Source organism: Simochromis diagramma, unplaced genomic scaffold (assembly GCF_900408965.1).
Source record: "Simochromis diagramma unplaced genomic scaffold, fSimDia1.1 OVJJ01000802.1, whole genome shotgun sequence".
Classification (NCBI taxonomy): Eukaryota; Metazoa; Chordata; class Actinopteri; order Cichliformes; family Cichlidae; genus Simochromis; species Simochromis diagramma.
Window position 1 is genome coordinate 11,074,555 of NW_024387492.1, and position 22,086 is coordinate 11,096,640.

Consider the following 22,086-nt stretch of genomic DNA (forward strand, 5'->3'; position numbering starts at 1 on the left):
GATTAACCAGGCATACCTGTTAAGTGAATTTTTAAAAGGGAGAAATCAAACTCCCACTTTACTTGAAACCACAAATAAAGCCAACGACTAGTGCAGCCTCTAAGAGGAGAGTAAGAACGGCTCCAAAGCAAAGGTTTGTGTACTTACTGCGCTTGTGCTTGCTATGATAGCTGATTATCATTGCATTTTAGGTTTAATAATATACCCGGGATAAAATATGATATGCTATCATATTTTTGAGATTTATTTTCTTCTCCTACACTTTTTCAAAGACATAACCATGGCGGTGTACAAGCTAGAGGTGACAACTGGTGACATGAAACACGCAGGGACAATGGACAATATATACATCACCCTGTTTGGAACAGAAGGGCAGAGTGACCGAACTAAGTTGGACAACTTGGGCATCGACTTTAAATCCGGCAAGGTAAGATATATTCAGAGTAACAATGTTTATAAAATAGGGGTGGGGGGGCTTGTTCCTTCTTCCAGAGGCAAAGTCCAGCCATGTTTTGAGTCACTATTAGGGACTAGGCAGAGAACCTACCAGCACCCGATGCCATAATATGCCCTCTGTCAGTGCGCCCCAGGGTGGCTGTGGAGTGGGGGGCGGCATCACGGGCATCGGCAAAAAAAAAAAAAAAAAAAAAAAAAAAAAAATTGCTCATACTCGTGCTGCCCCGACATCAGCCAGCGCATATTGGGAATGGTACAGGCACCGATCGGTTTTCTATCTGTGACCTCTGTGTAGTGTCTTCTCTGGTCTGCATTCACAACAAAAAGGCAATGGTTAGAATGCTCTCTTTTTAATGTCGTGGGCAATCAGCACAAAATCTCGCAGGAATCCTCCATTATTCTGAGGATTACCCTTCCACTTGCAGTGTGATCGTATAGTGGTAAATTTATACAACCAAAATAGAAAAACTTCAACACCATTAACATTACATGTTAAATTTCCCAAATGAAAGGAATATAGAAATATATTTTAAAGCTGTACATGAAACAATGTAAATTCTCTAAACAGTGTGGCACAGTCACATACCTGCATTCACAACAAAAAGGCAATGGTTAGAATGCTCTCTTTTTAATGTCGTGGGCAATCAGCACAAAATCTAAACGGGAAAGCAACAACAGAGTTAGCTAACTATGCTCCCATTTTGTTTCCTCTCCTCCCAATAAAGAAATCTCACATAAACGTGCACTCAGTTCAACATAAAGACTGGAGAAATGACCCGCAACAAATGATGTATAAACAACAAAAATAATCGGGTCAGACTGTATTACTTTAACAGCCTGCGATATGATTTTTCCTCCCCACGACATTTGCGCATTCCTTACCTCGCAGGAATCCTCCATTATTCTGAGGATTACCCAGAATCCCTTGCCCTTTGTGACTATTACAGGGTGACTTTTTCGACAGTAGGTGGCGCCAATGTCCCATTTAGCGGGATTTAACTTCAACTCTATTTAACTATGTTACACACACCCCCCTTAAATCCTGCTAAATTGGGGCATGACAACAGAAAAACAGAAACTTCCAATGCATAAAACATAACAGTGTGACCGTGGGAGCACATTATAGTTCAAGTCAGTTAAAAAAACTTTCCATATGGAATAAGGCAAGCAAGAGAGCGGCCAATTCCCCTGCCAACCCAGATATGAAAGATGCCGTATACACCTCCCGTGATGTGAACATTGCTCCACGCAGGTATTACCCAAAACGTTCTGAGTAACAGCACATTTACAAAACAGCTAGTAATCTATCCTGAAAACATATTTCGCACAAATGAAAACAAGGAGTCAACTGTCGACACTGAATCATCAACCTGTTGTTCATTGATCTCACAAATGAGACGTGTTGGAGGTTTCACAGGTCTACCTGATCTAGTACAAAAGAGGTGGTGGCTGTGTACGCACTACACGGTCCTCTGTACTCAGTCGTGTGTCAGTCACAAGATCAGGGGAAAGGACATGTGGAGCATCTCCCGCCAGAAGCTGCGAGGAGGCACTCCGGGACACAACAGATTCAATAGAGGGGGCAGGGGAGGGCAACCGGGAAACCAACGGGTCACACCCAGCAGGCGGGGCCACAGTCGATTCTGCCTCAGAGGTTGGGACGCTGAAAGCCGCACCAAGAGAACAACCAGGTTGACCAACCGCAGAGTCCCTGTCACTTGCTTGGTCCATCTGCATGAGCCAGCGAACCGTCTTCGTCTCACCATCCTGCACATCACCTGGAAGTTCTGGTTCACCTTGTCCACTATCCGCAACAGAGGGGCAGGTTGACACTGGTATGCACTCGTTTCCTGCAGGAATGAAACTCACAGGAAGTAGTAGGTTTCGGTGAACAACTTTTTCCCTGAGAGTCACAGGGTCTCTGATGTGGTACACATTGATGTCAGGTTTCACAGATGCCACCTCAAAAACTGTGGATTCCCATTTGTCAGCGATCTTCCTCTTTCCTCTCTCACCACGATTAGCAAGCAAGACTCTGTCACCGACTGAGAGGGGCGCACCCTTAGCCTTGCGGTCATAATTCTTCGCCTGGCGAGCCTGGGCAATACGGCTGTTCTGCCTGGCAATGCGGGCAGCCTCAGACAGGTCACGCTTCAAATGGGCGACAAATTCACCGTGGTCAACAACGGCACCATCAGGGAGAACATGCTGGAAAACAACATCAACAGGCAGACGAGGAATTCTCCCAAATACGAGAAAAAAAGGTGCGAAACCTGTTGTTTCATGTTCAGTGCAATTGTAGCAGAACGTCAACATCTGAAGCATTTGCGGCCACCTGGCTTTGGATTGAGGGGGCAAAGCCCGTATCATGTTTCCCAAGGTCCTGTTGTATCGCTCGACAATACCATTCCCCATTGGGTGGTAAGGAGTGGTGTGTGATTTCTGGATGCCAGCCATGTCCAGGAGCTCCTTAATGAGTTGACTCTCAAAGTTGGCTCCTTGATCAGAGTGTATACGTCTGGGAAAGCCGTACACACAGAAAAAGTCATTCCACAGGCGGCGAGCAACCTGCTTGGCAGACTGATTCTTACAAGGGAATGCATGCGCTAATTTGGAAAAATGGTCTGTGACAACCAAAACATCAACGCACTTCTTGTCAGTCTGTTCAGCAGTCCAGAAGTCGATGCAGACTAGCTCCATCGGTTCAGTGGTACAAATGCTCTCCAGTGTGGCACGGTCATTCGGCTCTGGGGTTTTCCCAACCACACAACGAAAACAGCCTTTCACATGATTGATGATGTCACGCTCCATCCCTGTCCAAAAGAATCTCTGCCTTGCAAGAGACAGGGTGCGGACTTGGCCCTGATGACCCGCCGTATCATGGATGCCTCGGAGAACTTCAGTCTTCAGAGTGTCTGGGACAACAAACTGGTAAATCGTCATGTTCATGTTCCTGTCTTTCTTCACCTTATACAACATACCATCTTTAATCAAGAGCCTGGACCAATGTCTGAGTAATTTCATCACACCACGGGACTCGCCAGCACGTTCACGCCTGGTGGGCCTCTTGTGACGCCGGACATAAAAGGAAACTCTGCCCAAAACCTCATCCTGTTCCTGCAGGTTAGCGAGTTCACTTCTCGGCGTACAGGCTGGACGGGCAATAGTTGGGACCTGAGGGGTATCAGATCCCACACCTCTCACATGGCTGATACCACCAGTGTCATGTGCAGCCAACACAGCAGAAACATCCTGTGACGAGAGAGAACCTTGAGGGTTAGCTAGGATAGTTGTAGCTCCTTCCTCAGACTGATCCACAACCAACTGGCAGTTTGCAGCACACCGAAACATATCCTGCACAGTCCCATCCACCAGACCGTGCATTTGGTTCAATAGGGCAGCATAAGGTTCAGTGACTAGCCTGTGGCCTATGCACGACTGGACAAATGGCTCTCTACTCAATGCATCCGCGACAACATTTTTGGTGCCAGGGACATACTTCAGTTCAAAACTGTATGCTGCAAGCTTTGAAACCCATCGTTGCTCACATGCATCTAACCTAGGCTTGGTTAAGATGTATGTCAGCGGGTTATTGTCCGTCCACACTGTGAAGTGGCTCCCTTTCAGCCAATGGCTAAACTTGTCACAGACTGCCCATTTCAGAGCAAGAAACTCCAAACGATGCGCTGGATAGTTTAGCTGAGAGTGTGACAGGGTCTTACTGGCGAATGCCACTGGTCTGGCGATGCTACCATCAGGGGGCAACTGTGAGAGGACGGCTCCGAGGCCGTCAAAGGAAGCATCAACTGCAAGGAGAAAGGGCGCAGTAAAATCTGGATGGGCTAATGTGACACTATGCACAAGTTCATGTTTTAGGGCCTTGAATGCTTCCCTGCACTCATCAGTCCAGTCAGCCGGAGACAGCTTCACGTGGCCCCTTTTAAATTTAGGCTTACGGCCTCTACCTCTCTTGCGTAGCGCAGCTGGTTCAGCCACAAGATCAAACAGTGGCTTAGCTTTTGCAGAGCACCGCTCGATAAAATGATGGTAGTAGAGAACCATCCCCAGGAAGGATCTGATTTTCCTTGCACATGGTGTCACCCCCGTCAGACTCCATCAGGTCTGCTTCCTCCACATTGTCTATAGCCTGTACTTTACTTGGGTCTGTTTTCACACCCTCACCACATATGATGTGTCCCAGGAACTTCACAGACCGCTGAAGAAAGTGACATTTCTTTGGTGCGAGCTTCAGGTTGTTGGCAGAAAGTCGTGAGAAAACCACCTGCAGACGTTCAAGAGCCACCTGTTCGGATGGGGCATAGACCATAAGGTCATCCAGATAACACAACAAACTTGTGAAGTTCTCATCACCAAAAATGGACATCATCATTCGCATAAAAGTAGCAGGACTATTTGTCAGGCCTTGAGGCATCCTGTTATATTCATGAAGGCCAAATGGGGAGGAGAATGCCGTGTATTTTTTGTCGTCCTCGTGGAGTCTGACATTGTAAAACCCCGATGTGAGATCCATAGTAGAAAAAAAAACATTCCCACCAAGTGCTGCGAGGGCGTCTGACTGATGAGGCAATGGATGTGCATCTTTAACTGTTCTTGCATTTAACCATCTAAAGTCATTGCATATGCGCAGGTCACCATTTGGCTTAACAACTAAGACAAGGGGGGATGAGAATTCACTCTGGGACTTACGGATTATCCCTGACTCCTCCATCTCATCTAGGGCAGTGCGAAGCTTCTCGTAATGGCATGGTGGGACCCGTCTGTATGGCAGTCTGAAGGGCTTGTCATCCACCAGGCGGATTCTGTGGACAAAGTCAGCAGCCTCACCGCAGTCCATTTTGTGCCTTGAAAAGATGGACTCATACTGCTCAATGAGTCGCAGCAGCCTATCTCTCCATTCTGGGGAAACTTCACAGGACGAGAGGTCCAGGTCCTGCAGGCCCAAATCACACAAGCGTTGTGACATCTCCGCTTCTGATCTCGGTGCGGGCGCCGAGTTCTGTGTGTATTGTGTACTGGATCGAATTTGAACAGGTTCAGGTAAGTCCTGCACAGAAAGACAGGGGGACACATCAGCAACCTTAGCATTTCTCCTGAGAGTGAGGGGCTTGTCGGAGGGATTCACCACTTTAACAGGGACCCAACCATCCCCAAACAAGGAAGTGACAACTCGCCCCACTAGGATCTGTGCAGGTTTGGATCGAGACTGAGTGGGTTCAACAATGACAGCACTTCCCACCGCTGAGGCATCAGGAGCAGGCAGCTTAGCCCACACTAAATGTTCAGACAAGGGCTGCAAGGTGATGCGTCTCTTAAGCTTTGCAGTGCCAAAACTTGGAGGCATTGCTCTGCCACCACAGTCATCAGAATAGGACAGCAAAGTTGCCAAATGAGGAAAAGCATCATCCTGGGTACCAACAGTCATTTTTAACTGTGAAATAAGCCACTTTATCGCATTGCTGCCCAGAATCATGTCATCAGCCTGGCCCGGAACCACCAGAACAGGAATCACCACCTTAAAGCCATATATTGACACTGTAAGATCATACATAGCAGAAGGCGTAACGAGGTGACCCCCACAACCAACAATGACAACGTCTTCAGCTGAACGTCTCTCAATATCAGGTATCGATTGTGAAAGTTTCTCATCAACTGTCTCACTTATGGTGCACGCCATAGATCCACTGTCCACTAATGCTTTAAGAACTTGTCCACCACTAGTAGTCACTGCAGAGTAGAATAAACTGTCAGTGTTTGAGAGCCTATGCAAGCCCTGTGCAATCAGTGTTTTATTTGGCGGGACAATGCCACTGTAAGTAGAATACAAAGTGTCATAATCATTAATATCAGTCACATCCAAGATGGGAGGCTTACTTGCTGGATCTGCGCTGTCCTCCCCTCCACGCAGATCGTTCAGTTTCCCTGATGACCACTGGAAGGAGTACACTTGCCCTCTGGGCAGTTACGTCTCGAATGACCAGGTAGGTGACACAGGAAGCACAATCCGTTTTCCCGACAGTGCGTGAGTGTGGAGTGGGAGCTATCTCTGCAGATGGAACATGGTGTGTCATCTAAGCCCGGTATTCTCGGCAGTCGGGCACTCTGTCGCCTGGCATTAGCTCGAGCATAGCCTGGGCCTTGAAGCAGCACCTTCTCTAGCATGCTGATCAACCTCTCAATAGCAGAGCCATCCTGACTCACAGCTGGCCTCTGCTCATGGTCAGCCAAACAAGGAGTACCATTTGTGCTAACCTCTGCCTTATTCACATAGACACAGTTACCCGTCTGTGGAGGAGACTGAAACCCCTTACCCAGGTGATACTCATCCAGTACCTCTTGAACTTCACGAGCTGACCATTTATCACATGTTTTGGTTCTAAAAATAAGAGCCAAGTCTCTGCAGGGGCAGTGTCTGATGAACATGCGTGCAACCTCCACACCAGAGTTCTCAAAAGATTTCCCCTGCTCCTTAAGACAGTTGCCAACAACATCAGCAGCCTTGTTCAGCCTCAGCCAGTACTCATATGGATCCTCTCGGTCCTTCGGCAGGGTGGAATAAAAGTCAGCCAGGGGCACAGACGAGCACTGGGTGGAACTAAAATGTTTGTGCAGAAGTCTGTAGATAGCTTGTGGATTATGCTGGACATCAATTCCACCATTCCTCACACCAAATTTCACAACATCTTTTGCCCTGCCTCTCAGATGCATCAAAATCTCCTCAGCTTGGTTTTCTGGAAGAATGGCACTCTTCTTTATGTAACTCTGCATGGCTTCCTGCCACTCATCAACAGACAATGAGTCTGAACTCTCCCCCCGAAACACAGGTGGGTCTTTAACCTGTCGTGGAGCCACCAGCTGGACTTGAGAGAGATCTAGTGAGCGGCTGGAGGGGAGATCTGTTGTTTCATGCGCCACCTCAGGACATGTATATGTAGCAGATGCAGGGCTCGAAGTGTGTGGCGTAGTCAGGTGTGACAGAATGCTATCAGCCAGGCGTTGCCCAATTTGCTGCACAATGTCGCTCATTTGGTCGACTAGACTCACATCAGTTACTGGGGGGTCTGAGGTAGATGACTTAGTGCCCTGTACTGACTGCGACTCAGCCACAAGCTCACAAGAACTATCTGCTGCTCTATGCCCCACCCGACAGTCACCCAGTGAAAAAGGAACAGTTGTGAACCCTCTGCCCCTACCCACAACAAGGGGAGTCACATTTGGGGTGTCATCAGAGTCACTTAGATCCATATCTAGCAGAATATTAATAGAGCTAGGGTGGACTTAATACAATATGGCAATATACAAAGCCAATATAAAAGTATGTCCAACAGTCCCCAAAGTTTGATTCCGTTACCCAACAGACTAAACAATAAGGCAGCTGATGCTCCACGATGATGCTGTGACGAGAAGACACCAGCCCGATTCAGCAGCGTCACGAACGAGTCACGGCACCAATGTGACCTCTGTGTAGTGTCTTCTCTGGTCTGCATTCACAACAAAAAGGCAATGGTTAGAATGCTCTCTTTTTAATGTCGTGGGCAATCAGCACAAAATCTCGCAGGAATCCTCCATTATTCTGAGGATTACCCTTCCACTTGCAGTGTGATCGTATAGTGGTAAATTTATACAACCAAAATAGAAAAACTTCAACACCATTAACATTACATGTTAAATTTCCCAAATGAAAGGAATATAGAAATATATTTTAAAGCTGTACATGAAACAATGTAAATTCTCTAAACAGTGTGGCACAGTCACATACCTGCATTCACAACAAAAAGGCAATGGTTAGAATGCTCTCTTTTTAATGTCGTGGGCAATCAGCACAAAATCTAAACGGGAAAGCAACAACAGAGTTAGCTAACTATGCTCCCATTTTGTTTCCTCTCCTCCCAATAAAGAAATCTCACATAAACGTGCACTCAGTTCAACATAAAGACTGGAGAAATGACCCGCAACAAATGATGTATAAACAACAAAAATAATCGGGTCAGACTGTATTACTTTAACAGCCTGCGATATGATTTTTCCTCCCCACGACATTTGCGCATTCCTTACCTCGCAGGAATCCTCCATTATTCTGAGGATTACCCAGAATCCCTTGCCCTTTGTGACTATTACAGGGTGACTTTTTCGACAGTAGGTGGCGCCAATGTCCCATTTAGCGGGATTTAACTTCAACTCTATTTAACTATGTTACATATCACCCATTTGCTGGGAGTAAGGGCCCCCTCCGTTTGCGGGGTGCGCACAGGGAGGAGAGGGCGGGGCGGCGGGGGATTCTCTGGCTGGCTGGAGCAGCATCTAATAACTCGCAAAATAAAACAAAAATAAAACAAAACAACAAACACGAAAACACCAGACATTATGATACAGACTTATAATTTGCACCGATGTTTTTTTGAAATTCTATATGTGAAAAGTGAGCACGAGAGCCCTCGGTGCGCCTGCCCGCTGCTGAAGTCAAAGTAAACTTTATTGTCATCTCCGCTACATACAGTCCAGTATATAGAGAGACGAGACGACGAGGCTCCAGTTACGGCAGTGCAAGTAAACAAACAATAAATATAAGAACAGTAAGAAAATAAATATACGCTTTAGGACTCGGGGTAAAGGGATCAATAACAATTTAAAATTTATAATTTACAGTTTGATGATTTAAAGTCTGACACACAACCCGTCGAAAGGGGAGGGGGCCGGCTGCTTCCAAATAGAGCCCATTTCATTCATAATGTTGTAAATTATCCTTCGATGCTTGCTCCCTCCTGGGAACACGGCGGGTCTGAGCCCGCGCTGGAATGGTAGCGCTGGGCAGGATGGCTGCTGTGTTTGCTTCGGATTACTCCTCATCCCCCATCCGACCCTGTGGCTTGTCACGTGTTCCATAATGTTGTGCTGTGGACATTTATGTGCTTTTTTCTGCAGAGGAGTTTTTTTGTTTCCTGTTCTCATGCTGTCCTCCCAGGACTCTTGTACTTTCCCATTGTAGTGTATATTTCAGTGGGGTTTTTTTTTTCTGTAACGCTACCGATCTCCGACCTGTATCCCCATGTGATGTCTGTGTTGTGTGTGTAAGGTCGGGGGGGGGGGGGGTCCTATTTCACTGCAGGGCAACCTGCACGTGGCGAATAAAGCCTTCATTGATTGATTGATTGATTGAAATGATGCAAAAAATATTATTTTTAAGAAATATAATAAAAACTACTGGATTGAATTGTTTATGGACTATAACAATGACAAATTCTCCCCAGCCAGTGGTTTGGTACACCTTGCTAGTATTGGGGAGGGAACACTATTTTCCTTCAGAACTGCCTTAATAGAGAAAAATTCCTCTGAGAATTTGAGCCATCTTGCAGTTGCACCAGATTTTCCAGCTGTGTATCCATGATGTGCATCTTCTGTTCCAAAACATGCCAAAGGAGCTCTGATGTCTGGTAACGGTGGAGGCCATTTGAGTACAGTGAGCTCATTGTAATGTTCAAGAAGCATGTTTTAGATCATTTGAATGATGCTCAAGTGGTACTAAGAGGCCTAGAAGGTGCCAAGAAAATTATTCCCGCACCATTACACCACCAGCAGCCTGGTCCATGCTTTCAACATGTCCATGCTTTCATGTTGTATTATGCTTTCATTATGCCAAATTGTGACCCTTGCAGCAGAAATCAAGACAACTCCAATATTCACCCAGGCTTTTGATGCTCAGTTTGAATTTCAGCAGGGTTTACCATGTCTGTATCCCAAAATGAATCTAGTTGTTGCCATTTGATTGATCATATTTGTGCATTAATGAGCAGCAGAAAAGGTGTACCTAATATAGTGTCCTGTGAATGTATATTGAAGTCCACTAAATTCTGTCTTTTTTTCTCTAGCACTTGAAAGCTTTAACTTGAGTGACTGCACTATTGCAGGAGTCTCTAGCTTGCTTTCAACATGCATGTATGATAAAGTTGAATAATGCAATGAGTTTGCTTTTTAACGTTTGTTTTATATTCTGACTTCCAGACAGGAGCGTACACCATAAAAACCAGTATGTCACTGGGAAAGCTTCTTCTTGTCAAGGCTGAGAAAGATCCATTTTTTCTAATCTCAGAAGATGAGTGGTACTGCTCCAGAATAGTGGTGACCACTCCAGAGGGAGACGTCGTTCTCTTCCCCTGTTACAGATGGATCTCCAGGGGAGAGCTGGTGGAGCTCAGAGGAGGGCGAGGTCTTCTAAAAAAATGAAATGGCAATTCATTATAAGTTAATGATGCTAATATCATTGAATGTTTTTCAAACATTGTTGTATTTTGCTTTTGACTATTTTTTTTATTTATTTGAAACCGTTTTTATACCTCACAGCTATGAAGGTTTTTGAGGATGATCATCCTCTGCTGATTGACCACAGAAGAAATGAGCTACTAGATAAAAAGAAATTGTACCAGTAAGTTCACATGCATATTTATACTGCTAATACTCAGGGGCGGATCTAGAAGGGTGGCATGGGGTGGCAAGTGCCACCCTAAAATGATCCCTTGCCACCCCAAGTGCCACCCCAGTTTTCCATATGACAGTGTTGTTTATTAAAATAAGATAGCATTAACAGTTTGAGCGTAGTTACAGTCAACAGTGAATATAAATGCTAAAACTGATATATTGCATAGTGTTTCCCCCCACCACCATTAACAAATGGTTCAGCCCATAGCAGGACTGGATTTTTTCTTGTTTTCAGTAGCAAGCGATGTTTATGATTGTGCCAGAGCACATTTTGAACAACACCATGGGAATTTCGCTTTTTACACAGATGTTACACTCTGGAAATGGAAGGAAGGTGAGTGTTATTAACCCTCTGTGGTCCACGGACACGCTGCACCTCCAAATCACATGACTGATGTAAGCTGACATAGCAACAAGCTGCAGCCACGCAACGAGCCAGAGCGAGTGAGAGAGAGCGAGAGAGTTTTTAGATGTGGGAGATTTGTGACGTTTAGTGTGGAGTGTATACTTAGTGTGTTGTGTTGTCTTGTGTGGTTGTTCTGTTGTGTAGTCGTTTTGTTTTGTGTGTCAGTGAGGGCACTAATGAATGTCACAGGGGCACATTTGCAACGTAAACACTGTCACTAAGTAGAAAACCAGCGGAGTGATACACCTCCTGTTGTCAGGCCTGCAGGTTTATCCCTGTGCTGTTCTGTCTTTTGATGGACAAACTTCTTTTTTACTGGCACACATCATTTGTGGGGCATCTTATTGCAACACCTGATTGTTCTCTCATTTTAGTTTTAGTAATATTTTTAAATGGTTGTACAAAATGAAAAAAAAAACGGCAGGTGTATTGGCTGCATTTTTAGATAAATAGTTGTATATGTTTACAAAATGTACATTTTATATTTGCATTTCAAGTTATAAAAATTTACTCAACATGTCTGTGGTTTTTTTACAGAAAAAAAAAATACTACTAGGATTTTTAAGTTCTTTGTGTGATTTCAGATCAGTAATACTAATGCAGTATGTCAGTGAAAAAAAAAACTAAATTCAGTTGAGCTGAAAAGAATGATACCAAACAAGGTAAGGGGAAAAAAACAAAATGAAACAATTTGAGGGTGAAATACAAACGTAAATTCAAAAGGAGTCAAAAATGGCCGGTTGTATTTCAGACCTCAGTGGGTTAATCCAACAAATCGTGAAAAATTAGGTTTAAATTTTTGTTCATGACAGTGCAGATTTCTGACATTTTGTGTAATTTAAGCATGTAACAATGTGATTGTTTTCTAACAAAAAACAGTCTGAAGCTTAATTAGACTTGTGTTTGTAAATGAACCGCCTCATTTTGTGTAGCTTTCTGGATTTTATAGTTATTGGGCTACATATTTATTTATTATACAGGCTATACAGTACATAAGATCAAAACTCACATGTTTTATGTAACTAAAGTGTGTCATTATGTGGGCTACAGACAATAATTAAGTTATAGACTATATTTCTATGAAAAACGTGTATACTTACTGCATTTGAATTATTTTAACCATATGTAACCACCTGCATATGTGTTTTAAAAAAAGGCTTTGATTTTGCCACCCCATTTGATTTCTTTGCCACCCTCATGCCACCCTAAGAAAATTTCTCTAGATCCGCCCCTGCTAATACTCTTACTTTTGTGTCTTTTAACATTAAACATTGAGCTATACACGTGACTTTACACTTTTCTTTTTGTTGTTGTTTTTAGATGGGAGATCACAGATGAAAAGCTACCACACCACAGCCATTTTAAAAATGTGTCTGAGTTTCCAGCTGAACTACGTTTCTCTGCAGCCAAATCAGATGAGATGTTTCATACCAAAAGGATGATGTAAGTTAGGAATTCAATCTGTATCTTAATAGTAGCTCCAAAAAAGGGCAAAATATTTTCTTGAATTGTGAATTACTGGTCATGTATCTTGTTTAAAATTTTTCTTACTCCTCCTCACTTAGTGGTGCTGAACTGATGTTCAAGGGGCTCGCTGGATCTACTGAACAATGGAAAAACACAGATGATATGAAGAAGATCTTTTGGTTCAAAAAGACTACAATATCAGGTAGAAAACACCATCTTGGTGAAATACATCTACATCAACGGCTGATGGCGTCAATAACTGTCAGCAGCTAAACCTGAAGAAATTAGACTGTTTTATTGGGCCGTATTATAAAGGACAGTCTGAATCTTGTTTTTCTTTGTTGTTAGCAGTGATTATGAGCAGGTACTCATTTGTAAAAGCTCAATGATTACTGACAAGATAGGAAACAATATTTTTTGCCAATGTGTTTCAGAGTATGTCATGCAACACTGGAAGGATGATGACTTTTTTGGATTCCAGTTTCTGAATGCTATAAACCCAAATGTGATCAAGAGGTGCTCAGAACTTCCCCCAAACTTTTCCGTCACAGAGGAGATGGTGAAGCCATTCCTGAGAGATGGGACCTCCTTGAAGCAGGAAATGGGGGTATGAATGAAACGTAGTTTTAAAATTTGCTGTCTCCAGTTAACTTCTGAGCTTCTGTTCTCTGTTGTTTGTTCAGAAAGGAAATATCTTCATCTGTGACCAGAAGATCATGGATGGAATACCCACCAGGATGTGTGATGGTCACCCTCTGCAAGTGGCAGCTGGCTTGTGTTTGTTCTACATGAACCCAGAGAACAAACTGATGCCAATTGCAATACAGGTATTTTACTAAGAGAACAGATGGCATTCATATTATGAGCTCTTTTGTGTTGCGCAGTGATGACGTGCGTGTGGAGCCACTGGTATCATTATGCATTTAAGTTGTAGTTTTTCTCTCTTTTTGTTTTTATTTTTTCAATATATTTATTATCTTTATTTTCTTATAAATCCAGCTGCATCAACAGCCTTCTGAGCAGAACCCCATCTTTCTGCCCAGTGACTCTGAGGCAGACTGGCTGCTAGCCAAGCTGTTTTTTAGAAGTTCAGATCTACTGGAACATCAAGCAGTCTATCACCTCATGAGCACTCACTTTCTGGCAGAGGTCTTTGCTATTGCTACTTTCCGCTGCTTCCCTGAGATTCATCCTCTCTACAAGGTAAAATGACACCACAAATTAACAGATGTGGTAAAATATACTATAGAAAAACATATTTCAACATTAAAAATAATTTCTTTTCTGTTAACAGAACTTCACTTTGATTTGTATTCTAACTTGTATTTGGCATTTTACCCTCTGTCTGCACAGCTTCTGATCCCACACTTCCGTTACACTCTGAACATAAACAGCGGGGCTCGCAACTCTCTTTTGGGACCTGATGGGCCTTTAACCATTGTATGCATATGTACATCCCAACGCTCTCATAGTTCTTGTATTTTATATTTCCATAACTATAAATTCCAGAAACCTACCAAACTGCAACTATTTAATTACCAATAGAGTTCACTTGGATATGAGGGGATAAAAGAGCTCATGAGACGGGGTCTCTCCAGAATGACCTACAGCTCCCTCTGCCTGCCAGAGAACATCGCTGCACGAGGACTGCAGTCAATCCCCAATTTCTACTACAGAGATGATGGCCTCAAGCTGTGGAACATCATCAACAGGTCAGGATTAAATTAACTGTATGGAAATACTACAGTTTTTAAGCAACAGCATTGCAATACAGCTGCAAGGTGTTCATTACTAGATAATATTAATCTGATTTTGTTAGTTTGGTACACTACACATTGCATTTATATTTTTGCAACTACAACAATGATTAATTGATGGAACTTGGTGTTAATATGGTTTTACAATGCAAATTTAATATAAAATTGTATTTACATGCATATATTACATATTTTTACCAGCTTTGTTAAGTATATAGTGGAGCACTATTATCCATCAGACAGCGATGTGTGCAAGGACACCGAGCTGCAGGAATGGATCAATGAGATATTTACACATGGCGTCTTAGGAAACAAACTCTCTGGTAAATAATAAATACCCTTAATTATATTTGTCACATAAAGCCTAGGTTATAATGAAAAATATAGTGACTGACAGCGAGCGTTCTGTTAACAGGGTTTCCGGCATCCTTTAATACTGTTGAGGAGGTGATCAAGTTTATCACCATGGTGATCTTCACAGTGTCAGTTCAACATGCTGCACTCAATAATGGACAGGTATGACAGCACGCTATGTAATTATGTTTGATCAAGTACAGTGAGTCTTTGCATCTCCAATAAGGAATTGATTCAGCTGCCTTTTGGCCACAGAGAAGTGTCTCTATTCTATTCCATGTTTCCCTGGTTTGCATTTTTGTAAAGGATACATACTGCAGCAGATCCAGAGAAACACCTCATAATTTTACAAGAAATTTAGGAGCATTTGGCTGGGTCAAGTCATTCCAAGTTACTGCACCCAGTTCTTTGGATCATTGTCCCATCATGCTGGGATAAGCTGAGTTATCAGATTTTATGCAAACATGTGAATGTTGTCAAATTCTGACATTCTGAAACCAACTACATTTTCCAGATATTCAACTTTCACCTAATGTTATCATAAGGTGAAGCAAAAATCAAAAAACGCACATTATGGCACGCAAAATCTTGGACCACATTTATCATTTATATAACTATATAAAACATTTAGTAAAATCTGCTTTGTCAGTTATTCTCTCCGACTATAATTCCCTTTGCTTTATGTATCAGAAAAACATAATTGAAGAATAATAGAATTTGCTGTAGCTCTGAAGATATTGACAGATAATGTTTAACATGAGAACAGATATCTACCCTTATTTACATAGATACAATAGCTATGTCCTTTGTTTGAAAAATAAAGTCATTTATAAAAACTTCTGTTTCATTCTAGTTTGACTACAGCTCCTGGATGCCCTATGGCTCAGGCTTGCTTCACAAACCTGCTCCAACCACAAAGGGGCAGTCAAGCATGACGACATTATTGGAGACTCTTCCAAATATTGGGGAGACAGTAAAGTTTGCAGGAATGCTTTGGGTACTTTCCCACAAGTATACAGATGTGGTATGTATCTTTTTTTTCTTTTCATGCTTTATTTATATTCCTTTAAAAAAAAATATCACAAATAAAATATTGTTAGTCTGACCAACTAACTTTGCTTCTGCAGGTTCTGTTGGGTCAGTACCCTGAAGAACGATTCGATGAACCTACCCCGAAACAAATGATTAAAGAGTTTCAAGCAGAGCTGTCCTACCTCAGTGAAGAAATTACAGCAAGAAATTCTCGGCTTGAAGTACCCTACACATATCTGAACCCGACTGAAATAGAGAACAGTGTAACCATTTAGTCAACAATACATGGTATCCTGCTTTCTTTGTCTATAATTCTGGTACATATAGTACCAAGTGAGGTGACGCTGGCAGCTTCTCAGGTTTTATATGTTAGTTGTATCATGATAAATAGGCATGTTCATTTTTTGTATCTACTGTGTATTACCTAGATTAAGAGATTAGTTTGGGGACATTGGGGGACTTTTTTTTTTTTTTTTATAATAAAATGATAAAATGGTTTTTAATTTGTTATAATTTCATGCTTTTTAAAGAATGTACATACAATTAAAATAGTTTGTTCCTATACGACTGAAAGTAACATGCACATCTGAGACCATCACTCCTTTTTTTTGGTTGTAGGAGGCACATGATTGACACATAGTGTGTGCATAGCTAATGTTACCAAGGATATGTAAAGGTTATTTCTTCTTTTACAATGCTGAAGATTTAGACTGTGAGCCAATGTAAGGTTTATAGCACAGTTGTCTAAAATAAAAAGCACTGGTAATGACCAAAATCATTTTTTATGTTTGTGTAATGGTTAGTGCAGCAGTATGCACGAGCTGCATTGTAAGTATAGTTATCCATTAATTTTCAAATTTACTGTTTTATAAAAAAAGAAGAAGAAATAGTAAAGCTCATTATTTTTTAATTAAGATACCAAATTTTATTATTTACTTGTATTCCTGAACAGAAAAAAAATATATGCTTGGTTCAAGTCCAATGTGTTGGCTAAAATTTGGGTATAAAAATGTGAACTCACTTTATTTCCCTAATAACAATATAATTCTTAATTTTAAACAACTTTTTGGCAAATTTCTAAAATATTTATTTTGTGTTTTCATAACAGATGGCCTAACAAATATGTTAAGCAATGTACAATATACATTTTTTCACTTTCTTTTGAAAGGAGGAAATTTATTCATGACAGAACGGTGGGAACAATCACTCTTTGTATAAAGCTGTATGTTTTCATTTTCATCTTGGTGTGACATTAAATACCAATAAAGAAACACTAATGAGGCTCAGCAAATTCAAGCATTAAAAATCTTTTTGCATCTCTGATTTCTTTTTCTGTAGTTTCCAAAATGCAATCATGGGTAAATAAAAGCTAAAGGTGACAACAGCTTGCCCGCATTACGCATGTGAGCTGGTGTCACTAGACCACATATACAGTACATCACTTTATGTGGAACAGAAAGGGGAGTGGACAATTTCAGCCGAACATTCAGACAGTGATTCTCAAAATAAATCTTGGAAAAGAAACTTTTATATGTAAATGTTATTCTTTGTAAATAAGGACTGTGACTTTAAAGCCTGTAGATTTTTAAGATGTTAATCATTATCTGACTTTTATCACGAATCAGATTATTTTCCTGGTGATGCCTGACGGAGGTGGATATCTTGGAAGAGAAGAAAAACACACCCAAAACAAACATCTTGCCTGACCAGTACTGTTTTCCAGTAATGAGAAACAGATTTTATGTTCCAATACCAAACTTACATTTAAACTTTGACAACACTTTCAAGTTTAATCATCTGAACTCGTGTTAAATAAGTCACTGTTATCTATTGTACACTCTATCATACATTTGTTTAATATCATTTTAGGAATTGTAGGAATGGCTGTCACTATGTGTACTTTGATTTTTTCCCCCTTAAATTAACTTGACTTTCTAGATATTAACATACATACATACAGACACACACACACACATGTATGTATGTATATGTATATATATATATATATATGTATATATATATATATATATATATACATATAAAAACACCCAGCACGCCCCTGCGGGCGGTTTATCCTTCAAGCTCGGGTCCTCTACCAGAGGCCTGGGAGCTTGAGGGTCCTGTGCAGGATCTTAGCTGTTCCCAGGACTGCGCTCTTCTGGACAGAGATCTCCGATGTTATTCCCGGGATCTGCTGGAGCCACTCGCCTAGCTTGGTTGGGAGTCACCGCACCTATTGCTCCGATTACCACGGGGACCACCGTTACCTTCACCCTCCACATCCTCTCGAGCTCTTCTCTGAGCCCTTGGTGTTTCTCCAGCTTCTCGTGTTCCTTCTTCCTGATATAAAATCCCAAATGGGATCAAGAGGTGCACAGAACATCGTGGCGGGAACGTGTCATGTGTCAAAGATTAGGAAGAGGGGCAGTTCAGGGTGTGGTAATGCACCGTTACTGCTTTTTAGATGACTTCCAACAGGACTGTAAATACAGAGGATACTATTCATTGGTACCATTGGAAATCTGCATTATAAATGGGTTGGGGTTTTATTCAGAAGCATCAGTACAATATCTTTCAATATATTTTCTATTACAGCTGCATCAACAGCCTTCTGAGCAGAACCACATCTTTCTGCCCAGTGACTCAGTGAGGCAGAATGGCTGCTAGCCAAGCTGTTTATTAAAAGTGCAGATCTACTGGAACATCAAGCAGTCTATCACCTCATGAGCACTCACTATCTGGCAGAGGTCTTTGCTATTGCTACTTTCCGCACCTTCCCTGAGATCCATCCTCTCTACAAGGTGAAATTTGGTGAGATACACTATAAAACCCTTCTATAGTGATGTTTCTATATTACTTAAATCATTTTATATCATATAGAGGACTTTATTCTGATCTTTATTCAAATTTTTACTTTGATAATTACCTTCTATGTGTACAGCTACTGATCCCACACTTCTGGTACACCCTGCACATCAATACTGTGTACAACTCTATTTTTTGGACCTGATGGGACTTCAAGCAATGTGTGGATTCTCTTTTTTTTATGCAATATATTTAGAAATTTCAACTAACACCTATCTGATTACCAACAAAGTTCACTTGGATATGAGGGGATAAAAGAGCTCATGAGATGGGGTCTCGCTTCCTGCAGCTCCCTCTGCCTGACAGAGAACATCACTGCATGAAGACTGCAGTCGATCCCCAACTTCTATTACACCTCAGCATTAAGTTAAGAGTATGAAAACTGCTACAGTATGAACTTTTTTTTCAATCATTATATATTTAACAACAACAGTTGTCTATAGGCACTTTTATATTGTAAAGAAGCGAGGGAGAAGTAGAGAAGTATGAACTTGATGAAAGACTAAATTTAGAAAGGGCAATAATATGGTGTCACTTGGTAGGGAAAGAAATAAATGGATCATAAAGAGAACCATAAATGGGGTGGGGTGGTATAGGGTGATGGGCTACAAGAGAAAGTAGACAAAAGGTAATTTGTGACAAATGCATGAGGAGTAAAGAAACGGGAGGTGCTCAAGCACATAGAAGCATAACTGTTATATTAAGTTTAATCAAAAAAGAAAGCTTGGTCTTAAAAGACATCGAAACCCAAAGTGAGAGCTGGTTCCATAGGAGAGGGATCTAATAGCTAAAAGGTCTGCCTGCCATTATTCTTTTGCAAACTCTGGCAAACAAATAAATTCTGGATTTAACTGGAAGCCAATGAGTAGAAGCTAATATGGGAGTCTCGGTGATGATGAGATGAGAGATGAGATAGCCTTTATTTGTCAGTTGCAGTTGCCCACAACCGAGATGACAGACCTAGCCAACCGTACATACAATACACAAACATCACATTGGGGAGACAGGTCAGGCTAGGTAGCAAGGGGGGAAAAAAACATTGAAATGTGTAACACAGAATACAGGAATGCGCAGATATCAACACACCATAGCACAATAAACACAGACAAACAACATGGGAGAGTATTCCAGTGTGTACAGCTGATCTGGGACCGCTGCAGTCTTCGATTGCGCCTCCAGCTGATCCGGTGTCCACATCGGATGCGAGGTGAGCATGAGAGGAGGTGTTGGATCCGGGGTAGGGAGGGTGATAGCGGGGGCGTATCAGTGTACGTGTTTCGTGCGTGTCCATGTGGAGGGGTGATGAGTGAGTGCTTATCAGTGTATATGTATATGTGTGCGTGTCCATAGTTCAGCTGAGACAGTGTCCTTCGCCCTGGCAGGCTAAGTAAACAGTCTTCCAGCCAACCCAGGTGGCCTTGCATGGAATGGGAATAAACAGTCTAAACACAGTCGTTATCAGGGAGTTTTTGTTCGGCTCCAGCCTTGAGCCCACAGCTGGCGCTGAAGGGATAGCCGCATTATGATGGTGGTTTTTCTTTTATGCGAACAACTCATGAGAATTTCAAAGCTGTTCTTTGACACTGGACTCTTAATCTCCCGTTGGAGAGCAGCAAGCTTCTCCATGATGTTATCAAACTTGCGCTCTGTGGTCTTGTCATTCTTGTGCTCAAAGAGCAGATTCTGAGACGTCACGACCGCAGTGAGCGGCTCCAAGATGTGATCCAACTTTCGCTCAGAGGTCTTATTCTGAGTATTCACGGCAGCCATAAGCTTCTCCAAGATCTTAACCATGCTGCACTCAGTGAGCCCATTCTGAGAAGTCGCGCCTCGTCGCATCCTTTCAATCCCAGAAGGAAGCCTTGGGGGGGTTTGAACAGCCGTTTCCACTTTCTCAATTCTCCGATAAGCCAGGGCCAAGCCAGCTCCGATCAGCAAGAACCCTGTTATCATGGTTCCAAATAGGTAGATATCTTCAGCGTCCTCGATTGACAGTCCCACCAGGCACACGATCCTCCATGTCTGCCACCCGTCCATCGTGTATCCGGCAGGGAAAGTCCCTCCAGGGCACTCGGGCTCTCCCGAGCCCAGACTTCTCGTTGAGAAAAGGGTGTCAATAGCATTCAGAGACCAGTTGATCAAATCCATAATTCTCTTTTAGGTTTTAGAAACAGACTGTGAGAGAGTGTTCCAGGGAAAAGTAATACAAAAAACACGAGACTAGACAAGGACATAAGAGCTAAGCAGGGAAGATAAGGGAGAGGAGAAAAAGCGCATCCGCCTCCTCCGAGAGCCAAAGACTGTACTCTCAGTGCTCTCAGTGCAGTGTTTTGGATCAGCTAAAGGTTTTTCAGAGCATTTTTAGGACAGCCTGACTCTGAAGAATTATAATAGAGTAGCAAAGGAGTAATAAACTACTTTGTCACTCAGAGGCAGGATGTCTTCATTTTGGCAATTCACAGTAATACTGGAGGCCATGTAATTCAGGAAATCCATTCAAGCATTACATAAATGTCTACAAATTAATTTATTAATAAATAGTCTTGCACATCGTTGGAAGTGTGGTGATTAATTCTTCATTTAAAAATGTTGCAGTGATGTCAGATTCATTGAAAGTCAAACTGTCATGTTTTTGCCAGCTTTGTGAGGAATATAGTGGATTAATACTATCTGTCAGATAGCTTCAAAAGATGATCCACAAGATATTCATGTGGATCATCTTCTTCTTGGAAAACAAACTCTCTGGTAAGATGTAAATTCAATTCAATTCAATTCAATTTTATTTATATAGCGCCAAATCACAACAAAAGTCGCCTCAAGGCGCTTCATAGATACAGAGAAAAACCCAACAATCATATGACCCCCTATGAGCAAGCACTTTGGCGACAGTGGGAAGGAAAAACTCCCTTTTAACAGGAAGAAACCTCCGGCAGAACCAGGCTCAGGGAGGGGCGGCCATCTGCTGCGACCGGTTGGGGTGAGAGAAGGAAGACAGGATAAAGACATGCTGTGGAAGAGAGACAGAGGTTAATAACAGATATGATTCAATGCAGAGAGGTCTATTAATACATAGTGAGTGAGAAAGGTGACTGGAAAGGAAAAACTCAATGCATCATGGGAATCCCCCGGCAGCCTACGTCTATTGCAGCATAACTAAGGGAGGATTCAGGGTCACCTAGTCCAGCCCTAACTATATGCTTTAGCAAAAGGAAAGTTTTAAGCCTAATCTTAGAAGTAGAGATAGTGTCTGTCTCCCGA

The 22,086-nt window shown here is 42.3% G+C and overlaps 1 protein-coding gene across 1 annotated transcript; it reads left to right on the plus strand.

The window, feature by feature from the left end:
- LOC120725176 (hydroperoxide isomerase ALOXE3-like) lies at positions 1–17,254 on the plus strand. Its single transcript, XM_040017907.1, has 15 exons — positions 1–133; positions 273–427; positions 10,474–10,678; positions 10,813–10,894; positions 12,674–12,796; positions 12,919–13,022; positions 13,255–13,427; positions 13,504–13,647; positions 13,820–14,023; positions 14,174–14,260; positions 14,366–14,532; positions 14,779–14,900; positions 14,993–15,093; positions 15,785–15,955; positions 16,059–17,254. Exons 2-15 carry the CDS (start codon positions 281–283, stop codon positions 16,236–16,238), a joined length of 2,010 nt encoding a protein of 669 aa, XP_039873841.1. The 5' UTR covers positions 1–133; positions 273–280; the 3' UTR covers positions 16,239–17,254.
- The last annotated feature ends 4,832 nt before the right edge of the window (positions 17,255–22,086 follow it).

What these genes read in the sequence shown, in the direction of transcription:
- LOC120725176 (XM_040017907.1), top strand. Translation starts at nt 281, where the DNA reads ATGGCGGTGTACAAGCTAGAGGTGACAACTGGTGACATGAAACACGCA. An exon ending in CTGATGGGCCTTTAACCATT is followed by an intron (nt 14,261 to 14,365) that starts GTATGCATATGT and finishes AATTACCAATAG; the next exon opens with AGTTCACTTGGATATGAGGG. An exon ending in CTGCACTCAATAATGGACAG is followed by an intron (nt 15,094 to 15,784) that starts GTATGACAGCAC and finishes GTTTCATTCTAG; the next exon opens with TTTGACTACAGCTCCTGGAT.